Here is a 23,716-nt window from a genome sequence, read left to right as displayed (position 1 = left end):
CCCGCCTACCGCGCTGCTGCCGCCTAGTCCAGGAGCTCGTCTGCTCTCGCGCGCAGGGCCAGCCGACGCGACGCCAGAGCGCCCGGCCCCGCCGCCGCGGCCCCGGCAGGTAAGAGGGTGACCCGGCCCTGTGGGCGCGAGGCGGGCGGTGGCCACGAGGGACCGCGGGCTCCGGGATCCACAGCGCCGCACGTGTTCCATGGGCCTCGGGCCGGGCCCGGCGCCGCCTCTGCGTCCGCGCCCCGACCCCACCGCCCCTTGTGGTCGTCACGGCCCGCTCCTCCCACGGCACCCCCAGCTGAGCTTCCTGACCCTTAGTTGTGCGAGCTCCTCGAAGCCCACCTCGGGCTGGCGTCATTTGGGCGTGGGATTCACGGTCTCTCGTCGCGGACAACCAGCCAGTATTTCCCAGGTTTCCTTGGCCACTTGGCGCCTCTCTTGTGTTGCCAGCACAACCTTCACCTGAGTGAGTTCCAGTGCAAGTTTCTACCTGACTAGGCCTCACTCTGGTCAAGGGCTTTGTAAGCATTGTCTGGATCAGCCAGGCAGGTGAGCACACAGTGGTGTGAAGCTGGGCTATTAGGACCAGGGTATCCAGGAACCCAGAGAGGATGGGTTGGAGCTCTTTGTTGGGTTGACCAACTGCAATCACCTGAGTGACTGAAACATTGTGTCTCTCCACACTTGTGCACTCAGTGTCTGGGGTGGCATCCAGGAATCTGCGTTTGATTGGAGGGAGAGTGGTGGCCTCTGCCCTTCCGTGGTTAGGCTCACTCTAGTATAAAGCTGTGCCTGTGTCAGTTGACCACCTCCTTTGTGGGCCTTGGAGGGTAGCCCTAAACCTCCTGCTGAGTATCCTGTTTAACATACTTCCCTCCCTCTCAGCTGTCCTCCCTCGATCCAGCTTTCCTGTAGGCTTAAAACCTGAACACCTGGACACTCTCTGTCTAGACTCCACCCAGTGGAATCGGAAATTGGTGATTTCTCATGTAGATGCTGGCTTCACTTGTAACTGCTTTGAACTCCTGAGCTTCTGCCTCCTGAATGCTGTGAGGCTGACTGGCTAAAGTTGATGTGGGGGGTGGGGGCTCCCTCCCACCCCCAAGGCAGGGTTTCTTTGTGTAACCCTGGCTGTTCTGGAACCCACTCTGTAGACCAGGCTGGCCTTGAACTCAGAGATCCTCCTGCCTCTGCCTCCCAAATGTGGGCTAAAGGGTGCGCCACCATGCCCAGCTTGATGCTTTCATATGTTAATATTTGGCATCTTGAAGACCCTGTCCCTGGGGCATTCCGGGGTGGGGAGGGTGGTGCTGGTGCACACTTGTTTGCAAGGTCATCCATTCACTGTTAGGTGAATCTTCTTATAAGCTAAAAGAAGCTGCTTAGTTCCAGAGCCTTCCCACCCGAGAGACTTGCCCTACACTGTTGCCCTCTCCTTTAACTTGGGTAGGGAGATGTGCTGGTCTTTGAAAGGGACCAGCCTCCTCAGCTCCTCCTGGTACCTGTATGGTCAACAAAAGTGGTGGCTATGGGAACCCATGGTATGGCCAAATTTGCATTAAGAATAAGCTCCAGGTCAGGCCTGGTGGTTGATATATGCTTGTTAGACCAACTGTATTCAGAGGCTAACACAGGAGGTTTTTGAATATCAGGTACATAGCTAGAGCCTCTCTCCGAAAAGCTAAGAACACCAAGCAGCTGGTATTTCCTGGGCACTAGGGCTTTGTTCCCTGGAGAGGCCTATGGGACCTACTCTCCTCCAATCCTTGCACCTGGACTTGAGCTACAGCAGGATATGACCTTGATGGAGCTGGCTGCAGGTAAAACAGCTTGGCTGCACCTGTGCCCTGTGTGGTGGGTGGTGTTACTGTTCCTTCCTCTAGGATTGAAGACTTTGAGATGTGGTTTCTTTTTTTAATCTTTCATTTGTCTTAGTCTTACATGAGGTCTGTGTGAGGTTTCAGGTTTAATCTCAAAGCTGGAATTTACATCCTGCTTCCTCCTTACATTGATTACTGAGGAATCCACGGCCAGTGACATTTGTAAGCATGTGTCAGTAGCTCTCCTTTGAGGAGTACTCATTTCCCAGTCACGTGGTTTGCTTTGTGCGACGCATTCAGGTGATGGGACCTATTGCTGCGATGGAATTAACTGTTGCAGGCACACCCGTTTCAGGCTGAGTGCTGTCAAGCTGACTGGGATAATTGCTTTCCGCTGCGCTGCAGCATGTATGCAGTTTGCAGTTTCACTGCTGCTTGTCCTGCTGCTCCTCCAGAGGACACCTGTGGAGGCAGTGGCCATTCTGGTGTACTCTTGACCTCTTTTGTAGTATTGTGTGCACTGAGTCTTTGAGCTCTGTTAGCTCTTAGCATTCTAGAAGGCAGCTTTGTACCTGCAGCCTGTGAGGTCTCAGGGAGCCGCTGATGAGTTGGTGGCCACTGGGGTCATACTCCTGTGTTTTCATGATCAAATTCCGTGGGTGTATTTTAGGATAAGCCCCCAAACTTCCGCACAGAAGGTCCACCTCCTGTCACTTGGCCTATCAGTTTCTGTCAGAAAGCCTGTTTAGCCGGGCGGTGGTGGCGCACGCCTTTAATCCCTGCACTCGGGAGGCAGAGCCAGGCGGATCTCTGTGAGTTCGAGGCCAGCCTGGTCTCCAAAGCGAGTTCCAGGAAAGGCGCAAAGCTACACAGAGAAACCCTGTCTCGAAAAACCAAAAAAAAAAAAAAAAAAAAAAAAAAAAGAAAGCCTGTTTAAAACTGTCCAAGACACTTTGAAGTAAAGCTCACATCTGGATACTGCAGTGGGAAGGCTTTTTGAGGGTCACATTTTTTTCTTAGGCTCACAAAGGGATCAAGAGCAGGTCATCATGCAGAGCATCTGAAGTTTCTGCCTTGGGATAGGGTGACAACTATGATCCCCAGCTTGGAGCAGCTAATTTGCTGCAAGGCAGGGTTCAATGTAGTGCTCATGTTTCTCCCTTTTACCCTTTTTCCTGAGAATTACTGCTTTTTGTTATTTGGGGGTGGTGGTCTTATGCATGTTAGGTGAATGCTCTCTCAATGAGTTATTGCAGCTCAGCCTCAACAACCTTTTCGTTGTTTTGAAACGGGGTTTCTCTGTATAGCCCGAGCTGTCCTGGAATTACTCTGTAGACCAGGCTGGCCTCAAACTCAGAGATCCACCTGCCTCTGCCTTCCAAGTGCTGGGATTAAAGGCATGCACCACCATGCCTAGCCAAATTTATTTTATGTGTGTGTATGTTTTGTCTTTTTACCTGCGTGTATGTCTGCATACCACATGCATGTAGTCCCTACAGAGGCCAGAAGAGGGCATCAGATCCTCTGAACTGGACTTAGAGATGGTTGTAAGCCCTCAAGTGAGAATCAAACTCAGGTCCTCTGGAACAGCATCCAGTCTCCTCCCAGTAACCTTTTTTAAAGAGAGGATTTATTTATAGGCCCCATACTGTAGAATACGATTTAGCTGACAGCCTCTTCCACTGTGACTTCCCCTTCACTGTGTCCTGCTTGGTGGGCTTCAGAGCCATGGCCACGGAGGAGAAGAAGCCAGAGACAGAGGCTGCAAGAGCACAGCCCACCCCTTCCTCATCAGCCACACAGAGCAAGGTATGTACCACAGGGACCACTGTGGCAGACAGGCTGGAGAAGTTCTCAGGGATGTTATTTCATTTGTCCAGGCTGCTCTGCCCAGTAAGGTATGCCGCCAGTGTGCGTTCTGATCACACAGCAGTGGTCACACAGAGCCAGCTATTAGGTGCCATTTAGAGATTCCCAGACCTAAGGTGGTGGGGGTGGGGTTTAACAAAAAGTACAGTTTGTTTTGAGGCTGGTGAGGAACTTAACATGCAGACCAGGCAGGCTAGTCTTGAACTCATACAGATATGCTTGCCTCTGCCTCCCTCTCCCCTCACCACACTTGGCCAGAAAATTACAAATTCTTGGTGTGCTGAGGTGGGGACTCCAGAGGAAGTAGGGGCTTTGAAGAGAGTGATAGGCGCACACTGACAGTTTGAAGGGTGACATCAGATAAGGTAGTAAGTTCTAGTGTGTGACTTTGGAACCAGCTAATACTTAATTACTCTTTGGGCATCAAGTGAGTTAATTGGGTGATGGTAGTTGCCTCTGGCTAAGTTGTACTGTCTCCCACAGCCCACACCTGTTAAGCCAAACTATGCTCTGAAGTTCACCCTGGCTGGCCACACAAAAGCTGTGTCCTCTGTAAAGTTCAGCCCCAATGGGGAATGGCTGGCAAGTTCATGTGAGTATCCTTCAGTCCTCTGGCTGATGGAACGGCTGTCTGAGCTTTAGCTGAGGAAGGGAATGGGGATGGGGTGGGGTGGTGGGGTGGGGAGGCTGTTACTTCTTACTGCTCCCATAGGTGTATAGGTTTGTTAGCATTCAGAATGTAATTGCTTATTCATATGCCATTGCCACTCTACAGTGAAGGGGTGGGAGGAGGTGGGACCCACACTTCCACACTTAGTTCACTGAGTGACCTAGCCCCTGTATTTTAGGGGAATAGCTACCTTTTCTAACTCCAGCTCCTTTTCAATTCTTTCAGCTGCTGATAAACTCATTAAAATATGGGGAGCATATGACGGAAAGTTCGAGAAAACCATATCTGGTCACAAGCTGGTAGGTTTCCTGTGAGGTGCACTGGCTGTTAAGCCGGAAGGCTGGTTGACCTGTCCGTCCTGAAACTTACTCTGTAGACCAGGCTGGCTTTGAACTCAGAGATCGGCCTGTTTTGGCCTTATGAGTGCAGGGACTACAGGTGTGCACCACCATGACCCAGCTTGTCAGGCCTGTCTTCAAGGCTGATGGGTACAGAGTCTTACTATGTAGTCCAGGCTGATCTGGAACTGCAGTCATCCTGCCTCAGAATCAGGCTTGCACTACCATACCTGGCTGCTTTATATTTTTAGTGCAGGCACTTTGGGCCTCCATAGGTGAGGGAGTCTAGGAAGCCTGGCAGAGCTGAGAGTAGTGGCCTTTTGCTAATGCTGGCTAGAAGATTTCCTGAGGGCATGGTGCATAGTTAGGTAGGGCTGATCTTTTAACTGGTCATTTGGATTTTGATCCACATGGTGGTAACCAACTGTTTTTTCTTTCCCAAGGGAATATCTGATGTAGCTTGGTCATCAGATTCTAACCTCCTCGTGTCTGCCTCTGATGATAAAACTTTGAAGATATGGGACGTGAGTTCTGTAAGTGACACTGGTCTTCCCAGGGGTTACCAGTAGTTGAGATGAGTTGGTTTGGGGGAGGTCTTCAGATGTGCTGGGAAGTCCAGGGCTTATATCTGGGGATATAGCCCTGGGACTCAGAGCTTGCTGTGCTGTGATTGCTCTAGGGGAAGTGTCTGAAGACCCTGAAGGGCCACAGTAACTATGTCTTCTGCTGCAATTTTAACCCCCAGTCCAACCTCATCGTCTCAGGGTCTGTAAGTGCGTGGGTCCCTCCTCTGAGGGTGATGTGTGTGGTGTCACATACTGGAGCTCGGTGTGGGGTAGGCAGGGTGGGGACAGGTTTTGGGTCTCAGGAACCACACTATTGCTGCTCCTCTGTTCCTGTAGAGTTACTTTAACGTCCTGTCTCATCTTTAGTTTGATGAAAGTGTGAGGATATGGGACGTGAAGACAGGGAAGTGCCTCAAGACTTTGCCTGCCCATTCGGACCCAGTCTCAGCCGTAAGTCCTCCTGACACGTACCCTACATGAGTGAACTTATTTGCTCACATATAGCATCCGGATGACCAGAAGCCAAGACATCTCTTGGTCCTGTGTGTTGTGGTGGGTGGGTAGGGTACAGTGGGGAGCACCATAGGACACTTGGTGGGCTGGAAGGTACATGGCCAGGGATTTTCAAGGGGGTGTTAGGGAGTGGGCTTTCACAGGATAGGGGTAGCTAAGTGTAAAGGAATGTGTTTGGACAACAGGGAGCCATGCAGTGGGCACTAAACACAGGTCAAGAGAATTTTGAGTAGAGTAGCTTTAATTAGTGGGTGTGGTAGCATCCTAGGGTTTCTGTTGCTGTGATAAAAACAGTGACCAAAAGCAACCTGGGAGTGTCTAAGTTTTGGTTTACTATTGCTATAATGAAACACCATGACCAAAAGCAAGTTGGGGAGGAAAGGGTTTATTTTGCATACACTTTCACATCATAGTCTACCATTGATGGAAATCAGGACAGGAACTCAAGCAGAGCTGGAATCTGGTGGCAGGAGCTGGCTGATGCAGAGGCCACAAAAGAGTGAGTGCTGCTAACTGGCTTGCTTTTCATGGCTTGCTCAGTCTGTTTTCTTAGAGAACCCAGGACCACCAGCCCAGGAATGGTTCCTCCATCATTAGTCACTAAGAAAAATGCCCTACAGGTTTGCCTACAGCTCAGTGTTATGGAGGTATTTTCTCAGTTGAGGATCCCTCCTCTCTGACTCTAGCTTGTGTCAAGTTGACATAAAACTAGCCAGTACAGGAAGAGAAAGGTTATTTCGTCTTTGTTTTGTTTTTTTTTTGCACAGGGTTTCTCTGTGTAGCTCTGGCTATCATAGAACTCATAAAGATCCATCTGTCTCTGCGTCTTAGTTAAGGTTTCTATTGCTGTGAAGAGGCACCATGACCAACTCAGCTCTTATAAGGAAAACATTTAGTTGGGCCTGGCTGGCTGACAGTTTAGAAGTTTGTCATAGCAGGAAGGATAGTGGCATACAGGCAGATGTGCTGGAGAAGGAGCAGAAAAATCTATATCTGGATGGGCAGGCAGCTGGAAGAGAGTGACACTGGGGTTGGCTTGAGCATTGGAAACCTCAAAGCCCACCCCCAGTGACACACTTCCTCCAACAAGGTCACACCTCGTAGTGCCACCCCCTGAGCCTATGGGTACTATTTTCATTCAAACCACCACACTTTGCCTCCAGAGTGCTGGAATTAAAGGCATGCCCCACCCCTGCCCGGGGGTATATTTATCACAGTTCCATCATTGAAGGAAGTTAGAGCAGGAACCTGGACACAGGAACTGTTGCGTAGGCCATAGAGGAACATTGCTTACTGTCTTGCTCTTGTGGCTTGGTCATTTTACGTTTTTATACAAGCCAGGTCTACCTGCATAAAGGTGGCATCACTTACACTTAAGGCCCTACAATCATTAATCAAGAAAACACCCAGCCGGGCGGTGGTGGCGCACGCCTTCAATCCCAGCACTAGGGAGGCAGAGGCAGGCGGATCTCTGTGAGTTCAATCTCGATGAGTTCGAGGCCAGCCTGGTCTACAGAGTGAGATCCAGGACAGGCTCCAAAGCTACACAGAGAAACCCTGTCTTGAAAAACCAAAAAAAAAAAAAAAAAACCAAAACAAAACAAAAACATCCTGCAGACTTTCTGCAGTCTAGTCTTAATGGAGGCATGTTCTCAATTAAGATCCCTCTTTCCAGATATATCTGGGTTTGTGTCAAATTGACAAAAACCAACCAGCACAGGTGGCATAAAACAGCTGTGAGCTGCTGATGCCAGGGCCCTCTAATCTAGCCTGCACGGTGTCTGTGCTCTTGTGTTAGCCAGCTGCTGTTCTGGACAAAACAAGTGACAAGTGTCAAACTATACTTTCATTGATATTGATGAGTACCACCCACCGCCCAGCTGGTCTCTTGGAGTCTTGCTGAGGATGACCTTAACCTTGAGCGCCTCTTGCCTCCATCTTCAGAAGGCTGGAATTATAGGTGTGTGCCATCACACCTGATTGGTTCATTGATTTCTATTTATTTATTTATTTATTTAGGTGCTGGGTATTGAACCCAGGACTGGTGCACACTAGGCAAGTGTTCTACCATTCATTGATTTCTATTTATTTATTTGTTTGTTTGCTTTGGTGCTGGGTATTGAACCCAGGACTGGTGCACACTAGGCAAGTGTTCTACCATTGAGCTGTATCCCCAGCCCAAATTGTGCCGATTATAGACATGGCTCAGTTAGATGCCAACTTGTGTTATAGAGAGACAAAAGCTTCCATTGTAGAATATTCACCTAGGATTCTTGAGGCCCTGGACTTAACTCTCCAATCCCCAAGAAAGCAAGGGCTCAAAGGGTCCTGTGTCATAGCTGCCTGATGGCAGAATAAGCATGTGTCAGCATTCTGTTGACTGGCTGGATTGACAATTGCTTACTAAAGCCCTGTTAGTTTAGGGTCTTAAGCCTTTTATCCTTTGGCTCAGCAAGACCACCCATATCATGCAGTCCTGGTGTGCACGTAGCTTCCGTGGCTTATAGCCACCGCTACTGTAACCAGTGTTGTCACATAGGCCCAGCTTGACTGCTGGCTGGCTGCCCTTTGGGGTTACATAGGGCACAGTGAGGTTGAACTCATTTCCATACTGAGGGTTAGCTGAACACTACTAGGAAAGTAAGTTTGACTGAGGGGTGTGAGTAAAGAGAGCTGTGTGGATATGGGTCAGGAATGGCTATAAGAGACAGGAAGAAGGTTCCCATCTGGTCTCCTATAGGAGCTAAGTGCAAGTTGAACTCAGGAAGGCAGCAGGTGTAGGAAGCAGACCAACAGCCCCTGGGTCAGCTGGTCTCTGCCCCTCTGGGGTCTTCTGGTTTTTTTTGTGTGTGTGGGGGGCTAGATTTTTAAATTTGATGTGTATGAATGTTTCCTTCTGCATTTATATGAACCATGTGTGCCTGGTGCCCACAAATGTCAGAGGACATCAGATCCTCTGCTCTGGAGTTTTGGGTGGTTGTGAACCGACATGTGGGTATGCTGAACCAAACCGGGGTCTTCTGAAAGGGCCGCAAAGGTTCTTGTCTACCGAGCCATCTCTGCAGTGCCATCCTCCTCACCCTTTAAAAAATTAGTTAAGTAATTTAGAGATGGAGTCTCAGTATGTAGCTTAGGCTGGGCCGGAACTGGCTGTATAGATAGACCAGGCTGGCCTCAAACTCAGATAGCTGCCAGCCCCTGCCTTCCCATTACTGGGATTAAAGGTATAGGCCTCCATACTCAGCTTTGGCCTTCAGTTTAAATACCCACCCTTTGCTGGGCAGTGGTGGTGCACACCTTTAATCCTAGCACTCAGGAGGCAGAGGCAGGTGGATCTCTGTGAGTTCGAGGCCAGCCTGGTCTACAGAGTGAGATCCAGGACAGGCACTAAAACTACACAGAGAAACCATGTCTCGAAAAACCTACCCTTCCTCATGCTTTGCTTTTAAGTGATCCTGGGACTGCCTAACTGCTGTCTGATTGTTACTATCTGGTTCAGAAGAGCCTCTTGGGTATCTATGTACATCTGTATTCCTGGGATCCACTTTGGGCCAACACTTGTCTGGGTACCCTCAAAGCTTTTTTTTAGCACTTATATCAAAGAGAGGGTCTGTTGGCACAGCTTTTCACACTCATGGGATACTTGAGCTGGTGGGTCTGGTAATGGAGATTTAATTAATGCCCTTTGGATGCTCACGGATTTCACCACCTTGGTCTAGGCCTAGCCTCAACTGGAGCTTCTTCCTGTACTCTCTCCCTAGCTACAGCCTTGGCCTGTGTGTTGTCACTGTATTGATGGGACCCTTAACTATTGGCTGTGTCTCACCTCTAGCATAGTCCTGTTAATTGGTCCAGGGTGGGTCTGGGTACCATGTGGACTTGCTAACTTGCTTCTCCAGGGTGTTAGCTGCATATTAGCTGTGTGGAAATAAATGTCAGGTGCCTATATCAATTCCTTACCCCGTTAATGCCTTAAGAATTTGTTGGCCAGGCGGTGGTGGTGCACGCCTTTAATCCCAGCACTTGGGAGGCAGAGCCAGGAGGATCTCTGTGAGTTCGAGGCCAGCCTGGACTACCAAGTGAGTTCCAGGAAAGGTGCAAAGCTACAGAGAAACCCTGTCTCAAAAAACCAAAAAAAAAAAAAAAAGAATTTGTTTTGTGTATTAAAGATAGGAATGAATGTGGGTAGTTGGATTATCTTGAATTAAGGAAGGAGCTCTAAGTGGTTGACAGTTACGTTTGAATGACTGTTTAGGATCTGGCACATACTTGTCAACAGTAAGAAGTGACCTCTGTGGCTCCAGTGCTGTAGAGTCCTGCTTGGTCCATCAGGTCCTTGATGGCAAGAGTCCCTGAAATCTGAAGGTTGTTTGTAAGTTTTTGTACATGCCTGTGAACCTAGCCCTTAGGAAGCTGAGTTGGAGTATTTCTTAAGCTTATCACCACACCATACACTGAGAGTTCATCTGTAAAAAGGTTTGTCTTTGGCCACACCTGCCAGAGACTCGGTGAAAGTTACAGAAATTCCAGAGATAGACTTAACTCCTGACACGAAGATTTAAGCAGGGCTAGAGCTTTAGCCCAGTTGGTAGTGTTTGCCCAGCCTGCACCACAGTCCTTGGGTTCATCACCAGTATTGCAAAAGCATAGGCGCATAGGCACGGTGATACACGCCTATAATCCCAGCACTTTGGCAGAGGCAGGAGGATTAGGGGATAAAAGCTACAGCTACGTAGTGAGTTCAGAGTCAACCACAGCTGCACAAGACCCTGTCTCAAAAAATAAAAAGGAAACACTGAAGTCATTTACAAGAGGGCCTAAAGTCTTCTAAGGGCACCAGGGGCTCACAGTGAAATTTGCATAGTAACCTGAGTCTCATGGCTGGTCTGTCCCATTGAGCATCTGGTATGGCAGTGATCTAGGTATCAGAGACTCAGACTTAATGAGTGAGCACCAGAGCACCTGTGGACCATTCCAGAAAACCGGGTGTCTCTCCTGACTTCAAGGTCTCACTTTTTGCTGATGGGAAAGGTGTTGTGGTCCCCCCTCCTACTCCCAGTTGTATTGGCCTTGTTGGGCGCCCAAAGGGAAGGTATGTGATGAGTTCTGTGGGCAGGATACCACTCGGATCCAGAGCCACATGCTACTGATTAGGAAGTCAGCTTCTTTTCCTCCTCTGATTTGTAGGTTCATTTTAACCGTGATGGATCGTTGATCGTTTCCAGTAGCTACGATGGCCTCTGGTAAGTGAGAGTCTTCTTCATGTAGTGAACAATTGTTTATGGCCTATTGTGCTGTTGTTCCAGCTCTGCGGTACAGCAGAAAGAGGGGACATGTGCCTCACCTTCTAGAAGTCTGTGCCCCTCTGGTTGCAGGTCATTGACAGACGTGTGTTACATAGTTCAGGGGGTGAAAAGCTTTTATAAGGAGGTGGTAGAGATGACTGAGAGGTGAGACCACCCAGGGCAGAGTGAGAGCTGTGAGCTTTGCATACCCTGAGGGTGCCATTTCACAGTTGTGGAGAGGAAGTAAAGTGGCCCTGTCCACAGATCCCCATGAATTCTGAGCAGGTGAACCACCAGATCCCATTGTGTGAAAGAGAGGAAAAGCCCGAGGCGTGGTCTGCAGAGCTTCCAGCAGTGGATGGCAGTGTAGACCTGACTGCTGGATAGAAGTGCTCACGGTTCTTTAGGAGACAAGGGAGAGTGTAGGTCACAAGAGGCTTGCTTAGGAGTAAAGTGCTAGTTGTACCCTGAGCTTGGAGATCATAACTGTGTTGAGGTTCTGTGTTGAGCAGAAATAGAGGCTGATAGAGAACAGAGTGAGTCTTGTGTGGGTGAGTGAAGCATGCTGTTGGTGCCTGGCAGGGTTGGTGGGCTGGCTGAATACTCTCACTAAAGGCTATCCATGGCTTTGAGGTTAAAAAGACCTTGGATGCATTTAAATATACCTAAAATTAAAGATACCTAAAATGAAGTGTTTGAGCAGGGCGGGTGACTGACATCTGTGCAGCCAAGAACTGATTTGAAGATAGGACAGGACACTGTGGCCTGGAGTGAACCAAAGGAACTAGAAACCTGTGAGTCCCCAAGCAGTACTGTGACCAAAAAGCAGAGAGTAATATCTAGACATAACAGAGAAGGTGACTTAAATTTTACTTGTTTTTTTGTGGAGCTGCAGGTGGAACTGAGCCTTGCAGTTGCTCAGCCTGAGTTTCGTCACGTTGACTGAACAGGGCTGGGCTGGGACTTAGTGAAGCCACTTGGCAATATTATTTGTTTACCGTGCACATACAGAGTATCGAGTGATGTAAATTAAACATTTTCTTTCTCTTTGGGGTGGCACAAACTGTAGCACAAAGACAGTTCTTTCCAAAGAAAGGTCAGTTCATTACGACGTGTTTCAGTTTTGTCAGTCCAGTGTGTGTCAGTCTGCTGTCACTCATTGGCAGAGCGGCCCCAGAGACCTCAGGTGGAAGCACACTTGAAACTTGAGTTTTCCAGAATGAGTCCAGAGCACAGGGGGTTGGAGAGACGGTAACAGGAGAACCACAGGTCTGTGAGAGTGGGTTGGCTGGAGCCCCAGAGGCTGGTCTGCAACCAGCACACAGCCTCATCATGGGGCTGGCTATGCTGGTGGGAGATGAATACCTGAGCCCCGGCTGTTGTCTGGCAGGGTGCACCTTACTCTGCCCAGGTGGAAATAGCATTTGGGGCTGTGGTTACTTGGTGTGCTATAGCACGAAGTCCCCCGTCCTGGGCCCTGTGCTTGTCACTAGTGGCCAAAGTAAAAGCCATAATCCACTTGAGACCATTCTTCTGTTTGCCACAGAGAATAATACCAGGTGGCAGCGATGCTGGAGAGAAGTCTGGGGGCACAGAGCCCCTGTACCCCCAAGTGTCCTGCCCTCCTGGCACCTGAGTATGTTGACCAGCCTTTGGTGCTCGACAGTGACCTAGAACCTGGGATAGACTTCAGACCATGTGTAGACTTGGCTTTAAGAAACTTTCCAAAAAGTTAGAAACGGTTTTTTTTTTTTTTTAAAGATTTATTTATTTATTATGTATACAGTGTTCTGCCTACATGCATGCTTGCAGGCCAGAAGAGGGCGCCAGATCTCATTTCAGATGGTTGTGAGTCACCATGTGGTTGCTGGGAATTGAACTCGGGACCTCTGGAAGAACAGTCAGTGCTCTTAACCTCTGAGCCATCTCTCCAGCCCTAGAAACAGTTTATTGAAGAAGCTGGCAAGAAGGAGCTTGGAAAGTTGAAAGGAGCATACCCTCATCCCAGCACTCTGGAGCAGAAGCGGCACAGTTGAGGATTTGAAGACAGTTAGGGCTGTATGGTGAGACCCTGTCAGAAAGGAAGACAGAAAATGGTGTAGTGCAGAGAAGTAGGAGCCACTTGAGAAAGGCATGTTTGATAGGTAAAGAGCTAAAACTTAGGACTCAGAAGTAAAGATGAGCAAGATGAGCAATAGGGAGGTGGTGCCCTGAGTTCGGAGAGGACAGGAGCAGCAGCAGTGCACTGCGCTTGACCCCTCTTTTCCTAAGTGGACCCTGGAGATGTGTGATGGAGGCAGCCACCCTAAAGAGAGCCGGAGGAACTGGTTAATAGTCTGAGATTACTCTTGGAGTCCTGGGATCTTAAAATTAATTAGTTAGTTAGTTTATTAGAGACAGGGTCTCCTTTTGTAGCCCTGGGACTCAAATGCAGATACTCACAAATAAAAACTAAAAAGCCACCTATGTGGTCCTTCTTCCCTTGCCGTATCAAATTTTTGCCACCCTCATTTGTCACTTGGGAAGTGTAGGTAAGCATAAATACTTGACAGTTGTCCCTCAGCTTAGTAAGTGACAGACCAGGATCCCCCTTGTGAGTCAGCTGCGCTGCCCAGCCTCTTCGGAACCTTGGCACTTGCTGTCTGGTGTGTGGGATTATCACACATTTGCCGGGTTTTAAGGTGACTGGTTTTTTTTGTTTTTTTTTTTTCCTGGAGTTAACCAGGAAGATGATAGGAAAAGAGCTCTGTTGACAATTCTAGGACATTTAGGAATGCTTTGATAGGAGAGGGGAGGAGCCGTGGAGAATGAGACTGCTCGAGCACACACCCTGGGGAGTTCAGGATGGAGTTACAAGTCACCATCAGTCACTCTGAGCCTGTGTGCCAGTAGGTGGTTGGGCTTCAGTCCCTTAGAATGTTTTTGCTATTGTACAAAAGTGAATTTAAAAGAGGTCAGCGGGTAGTGCATGCCTTTGAGCCTTTAATCCCAGCACTGAGGAGGCAGATCTTCGTGAGTTCAAGGCCAGCTAGAGGTACATAGTGAGACTGTCAAAAAAGAAAAGAAATCCACATGAAGATTCCAGTCGTGGCAGCTTATGTCTGTCATCTGGGGATGAGGATCAAAAGATAAAAAAAGTGCCTGCAGAGAAGTGTCACCGGGCATGTGCTGAGAGGACTGAGCAGAGAGGAAGAAAGGGCTGTTGCTTCTAGATCAGACCAGCTTGTCCCAAGAGTGGAAACCTTGAGGAGATGTGGAGAGGCTGGATGTGGGTGTGTTGGGTATTGCCTCACTTTGGGGAATGGTATATGGGGCCTGGCCTGGGTAAGATTTAGATTCAGTGAGAGCATTGGGGATCTGATTGGGAAGAAGCCTAGCAAAGAGCCAGTGTCCCTGCTTCAGGAGGCTGCTGAAGAAGTGTGTGAATTGTTAGCAAAAGTCATAGAACTTTGTATCTGCAACCATGTCAAAGCCTGGCATATCCTCTCTGGGATGGTGGTCTCTGAACAAGTTCTTGTCATAAACCTGTGGGGATATCCAGGTAATGCTACAGTCTTTATTTTGTAATAGCTCAGCCCTCTGTGGGACATACTGGCAATTGGTGGCCCTTAAATTAGAATGTAGAAAGGACAGGCATCTTTTTTTGTTTGGTTTTGGTTTTTCAAGACAGGGTTTCTCGGTGTAGCCCTGGCTGTCCCAGAATTCATTCTGTAGACCAGGTTGGCCTCAAATATCTACCTGCCTCTGCCTCCAGAGTGCTGGGATTAAAGGAGTGCACCACTACTGCTTGGCTTTTTTTTTTTTTTTTTTTTTTTTAAACAGGGTTTCTCTGTAATCCTGCCTGGAGGACAGGTGTCCTTTATGCCAGGTTGGGAGACATTCTGGGTCAGGTGAAGCCTCCCCATGTGTGCACACGTAGTTTTTACTCAGTCTCTAGAGACAGAGATAACTGTTGTGTGCAGTGCGGTGCTGTGGGAACTGGGAGAAGTGCCCTCCCAGAGCTCAGTGGGATTGGTGACAGCACTCACAGCAGTCTGCATTCTCACACATTATATTCTTGCTTGACAGCCGCATCTGGGACACTGCCTCTGGCCAGTGTCTGAAGACGCTCATAGGTGAGTGCTCCGTTCTGTCTAGTGGGGGATGTGGAGGTGGGTAGAGGAGGGGAGGGGCAGGCTTTCCCCGGCCTGCTATGTCCTGGTGTTCCTTATAGAGTATCTGTTTTCAAGAAGTCATCTTTCCTTTCTGTCCTGCGCCTCCTTGCTCTGGAGGGCTCATGGTATGTCCACCCTGTCGTCCTTACTGACTAATAAAGCTGCCCATGGAACTTGCCTCCCCCCACCAAATCTCTCATGCTCACATGGGATCCTAGGAGTGCTTTACATTGTTGAATAATGTCCTTCGTAGCTATTTGGGGCCCTGCACTTTCCACCTGTTCTCATCAGCCTCAGCTTCAGCCTGCCCCTGGCCCCTTCCTCCCTGGAGTTGGGGATACATGCTCACCTACTAGGGTACTGCAGGGTGGGCAGAGTGTTGGGAGCAGGACAGGTCTGAGCTCACAGGTGGGTGGGTGGGTGGGGTGTTGGAAGGGTGTTACTTGGCTGGGCTGGAGTTCAGAACTTTAGGTCAGCAATGTGAAGGGTTGGCAGGCCATTCTTTGCCAGTCTGGCTTTGGGGGTAGCTAGGCTGTTGTGATGAGTTGCTACCTCCCTAGGCTGTTAGGAAAACTAATGTGGCCATTCGGCCATTCTGGCCTGCCGGATTGCTAGGATAGAATGCCTGAATTGGCAGAGAAGACAGGAGCTCATTCTCAGTTGGAGTTTAGGTGGCCAAGCAACAAGCATGGGCAGGACGGCTTCTCCTGACATCTCTGGCCTGCAGATGCCATGTACACCCTTGTGTTTCTCTGTGCTCAACTTCTTAATGACATGCTCACATTTAACACCCCACCACTACCATCACATGTGTGATGTTCTCTCCAAAACAGCCCTTTGCTGTACCTCTAGGTGGGCTTCATGAGTTTGAGGACACAGTTCACCTGGGATAATGACTTTTATGCTTTTCTTGCTGTTTGGGGCCACCCTTGGCTTCCTGATTTCTCAGAGCAGTCACAGATGTCAGGTAGTAAGGTTGTCCTGTCCCTGCCACTCCCAGCCATCTACCAGGGACCTCTCTGGTGCTAAGTCATGCAGCAGATACTGCAACAAATACCTAGTGCTTGTGTAACTGTCTGCTACCCTGTGGGCAAGGGTATCATCCTTGGTTCACAGGGTAGCATCTTAGGTACAGAGGTCAGCTAGCTGGAAAGCTGCATAGCAAGCCCAGTCATCCTTCGGTATCTGTGGGAGAGGGCCCTTATAGATCCCAAGGTCCTCAGATGCTCAGGTCCTTTATTTGAGATGATGCAGCGTTTGCATGTGACTTGTGCACTTCTTCCTGTGGTTTAAATCTTGAGGTGGTTTAAAATACTGGGTGTATGAATGTAACATGCCAGGAGGCGGTTGCTGTACTGCACTGTTGGGATGATGGTAGGGTAGGCAGGTACGCGTCCAGTTTAGAAAGTGCAGCCATCATAGGCAGCTTGAAGAGGTTGCCCCAGGGTGGAGAATGCTAGAGTTACTGCACTCACTTACTTTCAGCAGTTGTCCTAGGGAACAGTCAAATTCTGTTTGGTTTTGCGGGGTTGTGGGCTTGTTTGTTTGTTTGTTTTTATAACAGAGTCTCAACTGTGTAGCTCTGGCTGGCCTAGAGCTTGCTTTGTAGACCAAGCTGGTTGTGAACTCATAGAGATCCACCTGCTTCTGGAGTGCTGGGATTAAAGGTGTGCAATACTATGCCCAGCAAATTCTGTGCTTTAAAAAAACAAACAAAAAAACCTGTATTGTGTGCCCACAACCCCTGCACCCCCCAGTACACACCTGCAACACGTGTGTGTTTCTGTGTGTTTCGTGGCACATATGTGGAGGTCAGGGGACAGCTTTCAGGAGTTCGATCTCTTTTCTTACTGTGGGTTCTGAACTCAGGTTGTCAGGCCTGTGCAGCAAGTGTGTGAGCTGTATCACCAGCCCTGGGTTTTTGTTTTTGTTTTCCAAGATTTTTTTTTAATTTTTTTATTTATTTTACATCCTGGCTGCAGCCTCTCCCCTCCTCCCAGTCCCTCTCTTCTATTCTCCACCTCCCCCCTTTCTGTCTCCATCCAGGAAAGGACAGGTCTCCTATGAGTATCAGTAAAACATGGCATATCAAGTTGCAGTAAGACTGAGCACCTCTCCATGTATTAGCAGCCCTGGGTTTTGAAACTTGTAGACTGCTTTGTTTTATATCACTTGTTGGCTAAACTTTGGTCTGTGGTGGGCAGCCAGGTACAGGGCCAGGATTTAAAGCTGGGCGGTAAGCCCTAAACTGAGATAGACAGGCCTATTTGGCCCAAGGTCTGTTTCTTTTCCCCATGTCTCTTCAGGTTTGGAAACTGGTTCTTTTTTTTTAGCAGGGTGTATATTTCAAGACTGTTTTTCTGTTTAGCCCTGGCTGTCCTGGAACTTATTCTGTAGTCCAGGCTGGCCTCAAACTCAGAGATACGCCTGCCTCTACCTCCCCAGTGCTGGGATTAAAGGCGTGTGCCACCACCACTTGGCTAGAAATTAAGATTATGATTAGGACTTACTCAGCACAGGTCAGTGATGTTTCTCCAGGGATCTGTTTCAGAGGTGACCTGGGTAAGGAGCACAGGTACTGTTCCATGTTGACTGAGACTGAATTAATGGCCTTATCTGGCCTTACTCTCTCGTGTCCCTTTCAGTGTGTGTGACCAGTCCCAAGGAACCAGTCCCCCTGCGAACCCCCTGTGGTAATGCGTGTGTCAGGATGCAGCAGTCTTTGTATGCACACCTTAGGGCCTGGTAGGCTTCCTTGGCTGGCCAGGCAGCCACACCCCAGGACACAACCTTCTCACCCTTCCACTGTGAAGGAGGATAGGGCATCGTTGTGCCCTGGAAAGCAGCTCTTATGTGGGCAATTCTAGGAGGCCTGGCTCTTCAGCAGTGCAGCAGTCCCCCTACCTCTCCTTACCAAATGCTGAAGCTAAAGTCAGCAGCCTGGTCTTCAGCAGGCAGAGGTGTGACCATCATGAAAGGAGGGCTTGCTTGACTGCAGAATGGAAATGTGTCTATAGGACTACCCTAGGCCAGGCGGCTTTCTCCAGGGGGGTCAGTTGTTCAGCTCTGCTGGGGAGCTTTGGGTCTCCTTTCACAAGTGGTGAAGCCTTGTATTGGCAGGGCACTGGGGTGAATGAAGCCTTAATGTGAGTGACCAGGAAGGTGATGGGAGATGGAATGTCAGGTTCTTGGAGGGCCTTCAAGGTAATGGTAATAGTACAGGTGGCAGGGGCCTCACACAGATGTCCTGCATGGGTGACAGGGAGCTGTCCTGCCTCTCTACTCTGCCAAGACTCAGCTTGTCTTTGTTCTGTGTAGATGATGACAATCCTCCAGTGTCCTTCGTGAAGTTCTCTCCAAATGGCAAATACATCCTGGCTGCAACTTTGGACAAGTGAGTGCTTTAACACAGCCTTCATTGGTGGAGCTCCTCTCCTGTTGTGTTGTATTCTTCCAGTAGCCTAGTTAAGGGCTTTGACATTTTCGCATTAGAGCTCGGCCCTGGACTGTGGGCTGAGGGGCCAAAGAAAGGCTAACTGTCCACTCCAGCTAGTTCTAATATGAGAAGGATTTGAGGGCTAGGCTGTTTCTGCAAGGCAGGCCAAAGATTTCCTACACAGAGGTGACGCAGGACAGGTGACCTCTGAAGGCCTTCCTGGACCTCTGAGATCTTCACTTTTGGTTTGTTTGCCTTCAGTGCAGGGCTGGAGCCCATGTCCTCACACAGGTGAGGCTGGCTTTAAGGCAGTTCTCAGTCTCCGAGCACCTTCATGTAGCAGAATCTCACTGTCACACATGCTGACCCCTTTCTAGGTGCTCATTTAAGCTGGCAAACTGTATAAAGTCTTAAAGGAACCCTGCCTGGTCACCCCTTCTGAGAGCTGCTTGATTGGCATTATCCTGGTTAGCCTACCACTTCTCCCCGTGGTCGGCATGAACCTCTGTCCCAAGGACGAGCAGAAGATGCTTACCATGAAGTTTGTCCTGGATGTTTCTGGAGCCAACGAGGTTTTCCACATTCTGCTTGTGGCCAGCCACTGGTTTTGGGAAGATAGCCCGCAACCTCTTCAGTCTGTCTTTGAAACTACAAGTACTAGGTTCCTTATGTTTACTCTTGTGTGTCATGGAGTGGCTGAATGTCCTGACACCCATGGTTGTTGGGAAATGGGGGCATCAGAGGCTGGGAATGGCCAAAGATGGGCTGCCCCTCACTCCCGCTCTCTCTCTTTCAGCACACTGAAGCTGTGGGACTACAGCAAGGGGAAGGTGAGCTTCAGGCACTCGGATGGCCTGGCCTGTGTACCAGCCCCAGGTAACAGGTTGAGGGTGGTGCAGCAGACCCAGGAGTTGAAGCAGAAGAGACTAAGAGCCGTCTTCTTTTTAAGCAAGTTTGGTACAACTGCCTTTAAAGACATAGTGTTGTATGAATAGCTAGTCTGCAGGTCAAAGTTGGGGCCTATGGCTTTGTCACTGTATGTGTCTAGAATATTTTCAGAATATATTTAGGCAGTAGTCGGATATGTGTGCCTAGAACTTGGAATCCTCTGGAATGAAAGAGGACCACAGAGCTAACAGTGCACACCCACCTTTTCAGTGCCTGAAGACGTACACTGGCCACAAGAATGAGAAGTACTGCATATTTGCCAACTTCTCCGTGACAGGTGGGAAGGTGAGTCTTCCACTGAGCTGCTCTTCCCCTGCCAGCTCTCTCCTGAGAAGCCACCTATCACAGGTGGCTTCATATCTGTTTTTAAAGATTTATTTATTTATTACGTATGACTGCGGGCCAGAAGAGGGCACCAGATCATTACAGATGGTTCTGAGCCACCATGTGGTTGCTGGGAATTGAACTCAGGACCTCTGGAAGAGCAATCAGTGCTCTTAACCTCTGAGCCATCTCTCCAGCCTGGCTTCATGTCTTTATGAAGCTTCCCTGAGCCTATGGCGTAAACCCCATACATCCCCTCCTGGATGGAACTGTGGTGTCTTGCACTTGAATCTGGTGGAAGATCTAGGAGCAAGTGGTGACTGGATAGAAACTCAGACTCACCGAGGGGTGGCATGGGAGGCATTTGGCATGTCCCCAAGTTGAAGGAACGAGGGGTCAGAGTGGTGCCAGGCAGCTTGCCTGTTGCTACCTACTCAGCACATAACTTACTGGTGTCTTGCCTGTCCTTGCTGGCTGCCTGCTGTGCTGCTGCAGTGGATCGTGTCTGGTTCTGAAGATAACCTGGTGTATATCTGGAATCTGCAAACCAAGGAGATTGTGCAGAAGTTGCAGGGTCACACAGGTGGGTGGAGCCACCCAGGGGAGTCTCTCAGTCCTCCGAATGCTTGGTTGTCTCTGCAATTTAGGGGCACACAGGCAGGCACTGCTACTCTGTTCTGCCTGCCATCCCAGCCCTGCAGGCCTGAGAAGGCATTTAGGTAGCTTGGAAGCAGCATCAAGGGCTCTCATCTGGGGTCCTGGGCCTGGTTGGTTATAGATGTTGACTCAGATCCAGGCCTCCTGGGAATGTAGCTTGTTTTCCTCACTGGAGACCAGGCGTGTGGAGCCTGACAGCTGCTGGCACTCGACCCAAAAGTGAATATGGAAAGTGTCTAACCTAAACGGTGAGCTGCGTTTCCTGGAGGCTCCATCCCCTTTCAGGGATGCTGGTTTTCCATTTCCTAGGCATAGCTCAGCTTTGAGTTCAGCACCTGATTCTGAGGTGTAGTTCTGGAGTAACCTCACTCACTTGTTCTAACTGTTCCTGCCTGTCTACTCTCTGTGTGGGGGCCGGGATAGCATGTGCCCCTCTGCAGCTCTTCTTTCTGACAGAGCAGTTGCTCTCATCTGGGAGTAGCTTGGTTACATTTGCTGTGGTTCCTGAGCACCCAGGGAACAGGCAGAGTTAGTGGCCCTCAGTGCCCAGCCCAGGTGTATGGTTACCTCTTGCTCAGGGAGAGCAACCTCATGAAGTTAGTGTTGGTGGTAGGAGGCGATGGGAGTAGTCAGCCCTGGGACCAGTGAGGAGGGCAGTAGACAGGAATGAGGACCCCGCTGGATACCCACTAAGTTCTCTGTGCCCAGCAGACGAAGGCTGTGGTGTGTGTTAGTATTCCTGGCATTGTGAGCACTCCCCGAAAACCCTGAGGTGTTCCCTGTGCTCCTGAGGCCAGCAGGCATGTGTTGCTACTGCTGCTCCTGAAGTAGCACCTGACTCACTCTTTTTCAGATGTTGTAATTTCCACGGCTTGTCACCCGACGGAGAACATCATTGCCTCGGCAGCGTTAGAGAATGACAAAACCATCAAACTGTGGAAGAGTGACTGCTAAGTCCTGGCTCCATAACCGACTTCAGGAAGCCGCCTGGATTGGCAAGAAACACACGTGGGGCAGAGGTGTGGGGCCAGGCTAGGGTGACAGGCCTGGTGCACCTCCTCTCTGAAGATGTCGGGTCAGGGGAGTGCACACTACCGAGTCTTGATAGCCACTGTGACATTTCTTGCCAATTCTGTCCCTGCCTGGGGAGTTCCTGGTCTGTTCTGTGCTCAGAGGCAGCAGATTTTTAATTTTTTATTACAAGAGTGAGTTCAACTCGTCATGGGTTGTTTTCCCCAGTAATTGTTCTGTATCTTTTTGGTATTGTATTGCTCAGTGCACACTGGAGCAGGACCTGTAGCCCCATTCCCGTTCCCTGCCTTCAGCCTTGGCCTGCTTGTTCACGTTCCCTTCCTGTAATAGTACCCAGTATGTTTCCAGGACTTTCTGGAAACATAGAAAGGTTGTAAGTTGTATCTGTGTCAAGTCCCTTTGTACTTTTGGAGTTCATAGGTCAACACTGACCTCTCAGTGGTTGCACAGTGTCCTCTTGTCTCACTGGTGTCACTCAGTAAGCTATACACACTGTAATAAAAGGTGGGTTTGGACCCTCTGTGGCCCTGAGTTCAGACGGGAGCTCATCCGCACCTGGCTTTTAGAAAGTTCCCCCAGGGCAGGGGTTGGAAAGGTCTCTGGGAACATGGATCCTTGCTGTGCCTCTTCTTTCCCAATGGCTGCTGTGGGCACTGAGTGTTTGAGAGGAAGACCTTCAGTTGAAAAAGAGTGGAAATCTTGGACAGGCATCATGTGGGGTGGTTCTGGTCCTCTCCATTCTGGGTGAGGCTCAGGGTCACCTCTGAAGGAGGGAGGGGTTCATTGTGGTGCTTATCCCAGCAAGTACAGCCTCCTCCCTTGGCCACTAAACCTACCAGCCACACAGTCCCTGCCCCAAATGGATCCTCTGTTCCCTGGCTTCTGCGTGACCAAGACTAGGAGGAGGTGATGGCCAGGCTCAGAGCTGCACAGCATTTTAACAACTGCTGGCTGTACCCAGGGTGGCCTACCATGAACAGAGCACAGAGGCTCTATGGATATTTCTGGTCCAGATGGTTGGGTGAGGCTGCTAGGCACAGGCATGGCTCTGGAGAGGTTCTGGGTTTGCTCTGGCTGCCGCAGCCTGCATAACCAACAGGTCTCTATGAACCCAGGTTGTTCTGGTCTGTGGTTGCTCTGCTTTGACTTTGCTGAGGGCCTGTCCTCAGCCCATGGTCCAGACAGCCCTTTGTTGGCCACTCCGTCCTGGCAAGAATCCTAAAAGATGTTGGAAAAGGTACTTCCTATACACTCCTGTCCCCTGCTTTTGGGAGACGATGTGCACATGGGATTAAAGAGGGTGGCTTGTCACTGACATGGGTCCTGGGGCCTGTGGCATCTATTGGATAGATGTGCCTGGGTTCTGGTCAGCATTGTGGGCATGTTGCTGTGGGGTTTCTGGAGGGGTGTTGAGGTCCTTCCAACTGTGGCCTGGTGTGCAGCCCCCTCCCTCAGGAGGGAGCTTGCTTGCCATGCTGAGCGCAGTATCCCCAATTATAGTTTATTTTTTCTACAGTTGAACTCTGTTGTAGATTTATGTAAAAATACATTCTCTTTTTGGAAATAAAAGATTTTCATGTCTTGTAATTTGTCCCATATAACTTCTTTTAAAGGGATTCATTTTGTGTGTATAGATACGTTGCGTGCTGGAGGTCAGAGGACAAGCTTTTGCTTCCTCTTCCCACCTGGGGAGGAGACGCTTCACTAGGCTTGGTGCCAAGTCCTGTTACTTGTTGAGCCACTTTGCTGACACGTCTATAAGAATTTCTTAGCCAGGCGGTGGTGGCACACACCTTTAATCCCAGCACTTGGGAGGCAGAGGCAGGCGGATCTCTGAGTTTGAGGTCAGCTTGGTTTGCAGAGCGAGTTCCAGGACAGCCAGAGCTACACAGAGAAACCCTGTCTTGAAAAAAAAGAGAATTTCTTAAATTTTTAACCAGGCAAGGTGATGCATGCTTTATTAAGTTAATGAGTTTCAAAGATCACCGAGAGAAGGAAGCAGGACGCTGCTGGGAATGCACAATGTTTGTGGTAAGCATTTAGATAATGAACTCTGGAGGTCTGCAGTAATGGTCCTGTAATCCCAACACCAGATAGAGTCAAG

General features: G+C 49.5%; 1 protein-coding gene across 3 annotated transcripts; it reads left to right on the top strand.

The window, feature by feature from the left end:
• Window positions 1–23,199, top strand: Wdr5 (WD repeat domain 5). 3 transcript variants are annotated; one of them, XM_052723068.1, is made up of 14 exons: window positions 1–109; window positions 3,545–3,629; window positions 4,173–4,281; window positions 4,585–4,658; window positions 5,141–5,230; window positions 5,377–5,466; window positions 5,630–5,713; window positions 10,964–11,019; window positions 15,130–15,176; window positions 18,534–18,609; window positions 19,448–19,481; window positions 19,810–19,884; window positions 20,419–20,506; window positions 21,434–23,199. In XM_052723068.1, exons 2-14 carry the CDS (start codon window positions 3,549–3,551, stop codon window positions 21,532–21,534), a joined length of 1,005 nt encoding a protein of 334 aa, XP_052579028.1. In that variant the 5' UTR covers window positions 1–109; window positions 3,545–3,548; the 3' UTR covers window positions 21,535–23,199. The 3 variants fall into 3 exon arrangements, with proteins under 3 accessions (XP_052579028.1, XP_052579027.1, XP_052579029.1); XM_052723067.1 differs by having other exon boundaries at window positions 7–109; window positions 3,461–3,629; XM_052723069.1 differs by lacking the exon at window positions 19,810–19,884 and having other exon boundaries at window positions 7–109; window positions 3,461–3,629.
• The last annotated feature ends 517 nt before the right edge of the window (window positions 23,200–23,716 follow it).

The sequence above is a fragment of the Peromyscus californicus genome, unplaced genomic scaffold (genome assembly GCF_007827085.1).
Source record: "Peromyscus californicus insignis strain IS unplaced genomic scaffold, ASM782708v3 Scaffold_7__1_contigs__length_154581171, whole genome shotgun sequence".
Taxonomy (NCBI): domain Eukaryota; kingdom Metazoa; phylum Chordata; class Mammalia; order Rodentia; family Cricetidae; genus Peromyscus; species Peromyscus californicus.
This window is presented reverse-complemented; position numbering and strand designations above follow the sequence as displayed.

Bases quoted from the DNA above. Each gene is read 5' to 3' on its own strand.
- Wdr5 (XM_052723068.1), top strand. From the start codon at position 3,549: ATGGCCACGGAGGAGAAGAAGCCAGAGACAGAGGCTGCAAGAGCACAG. The intron at 4,282-4,584 runs GTGAGTATCCTT...CAATTCTTTCAG, and splicing joins GGAATGGCTGGCAAGTTCAT to CTGCTGATAAACTCATTAAA. The intron at 18,610-19,447 runs GTGAGTGCTTTA...TCTCTCTTTCAG, and splicing joins CTGGCTGCAACTTTGGACAA to CACACTGAAGCTGTGGGACT.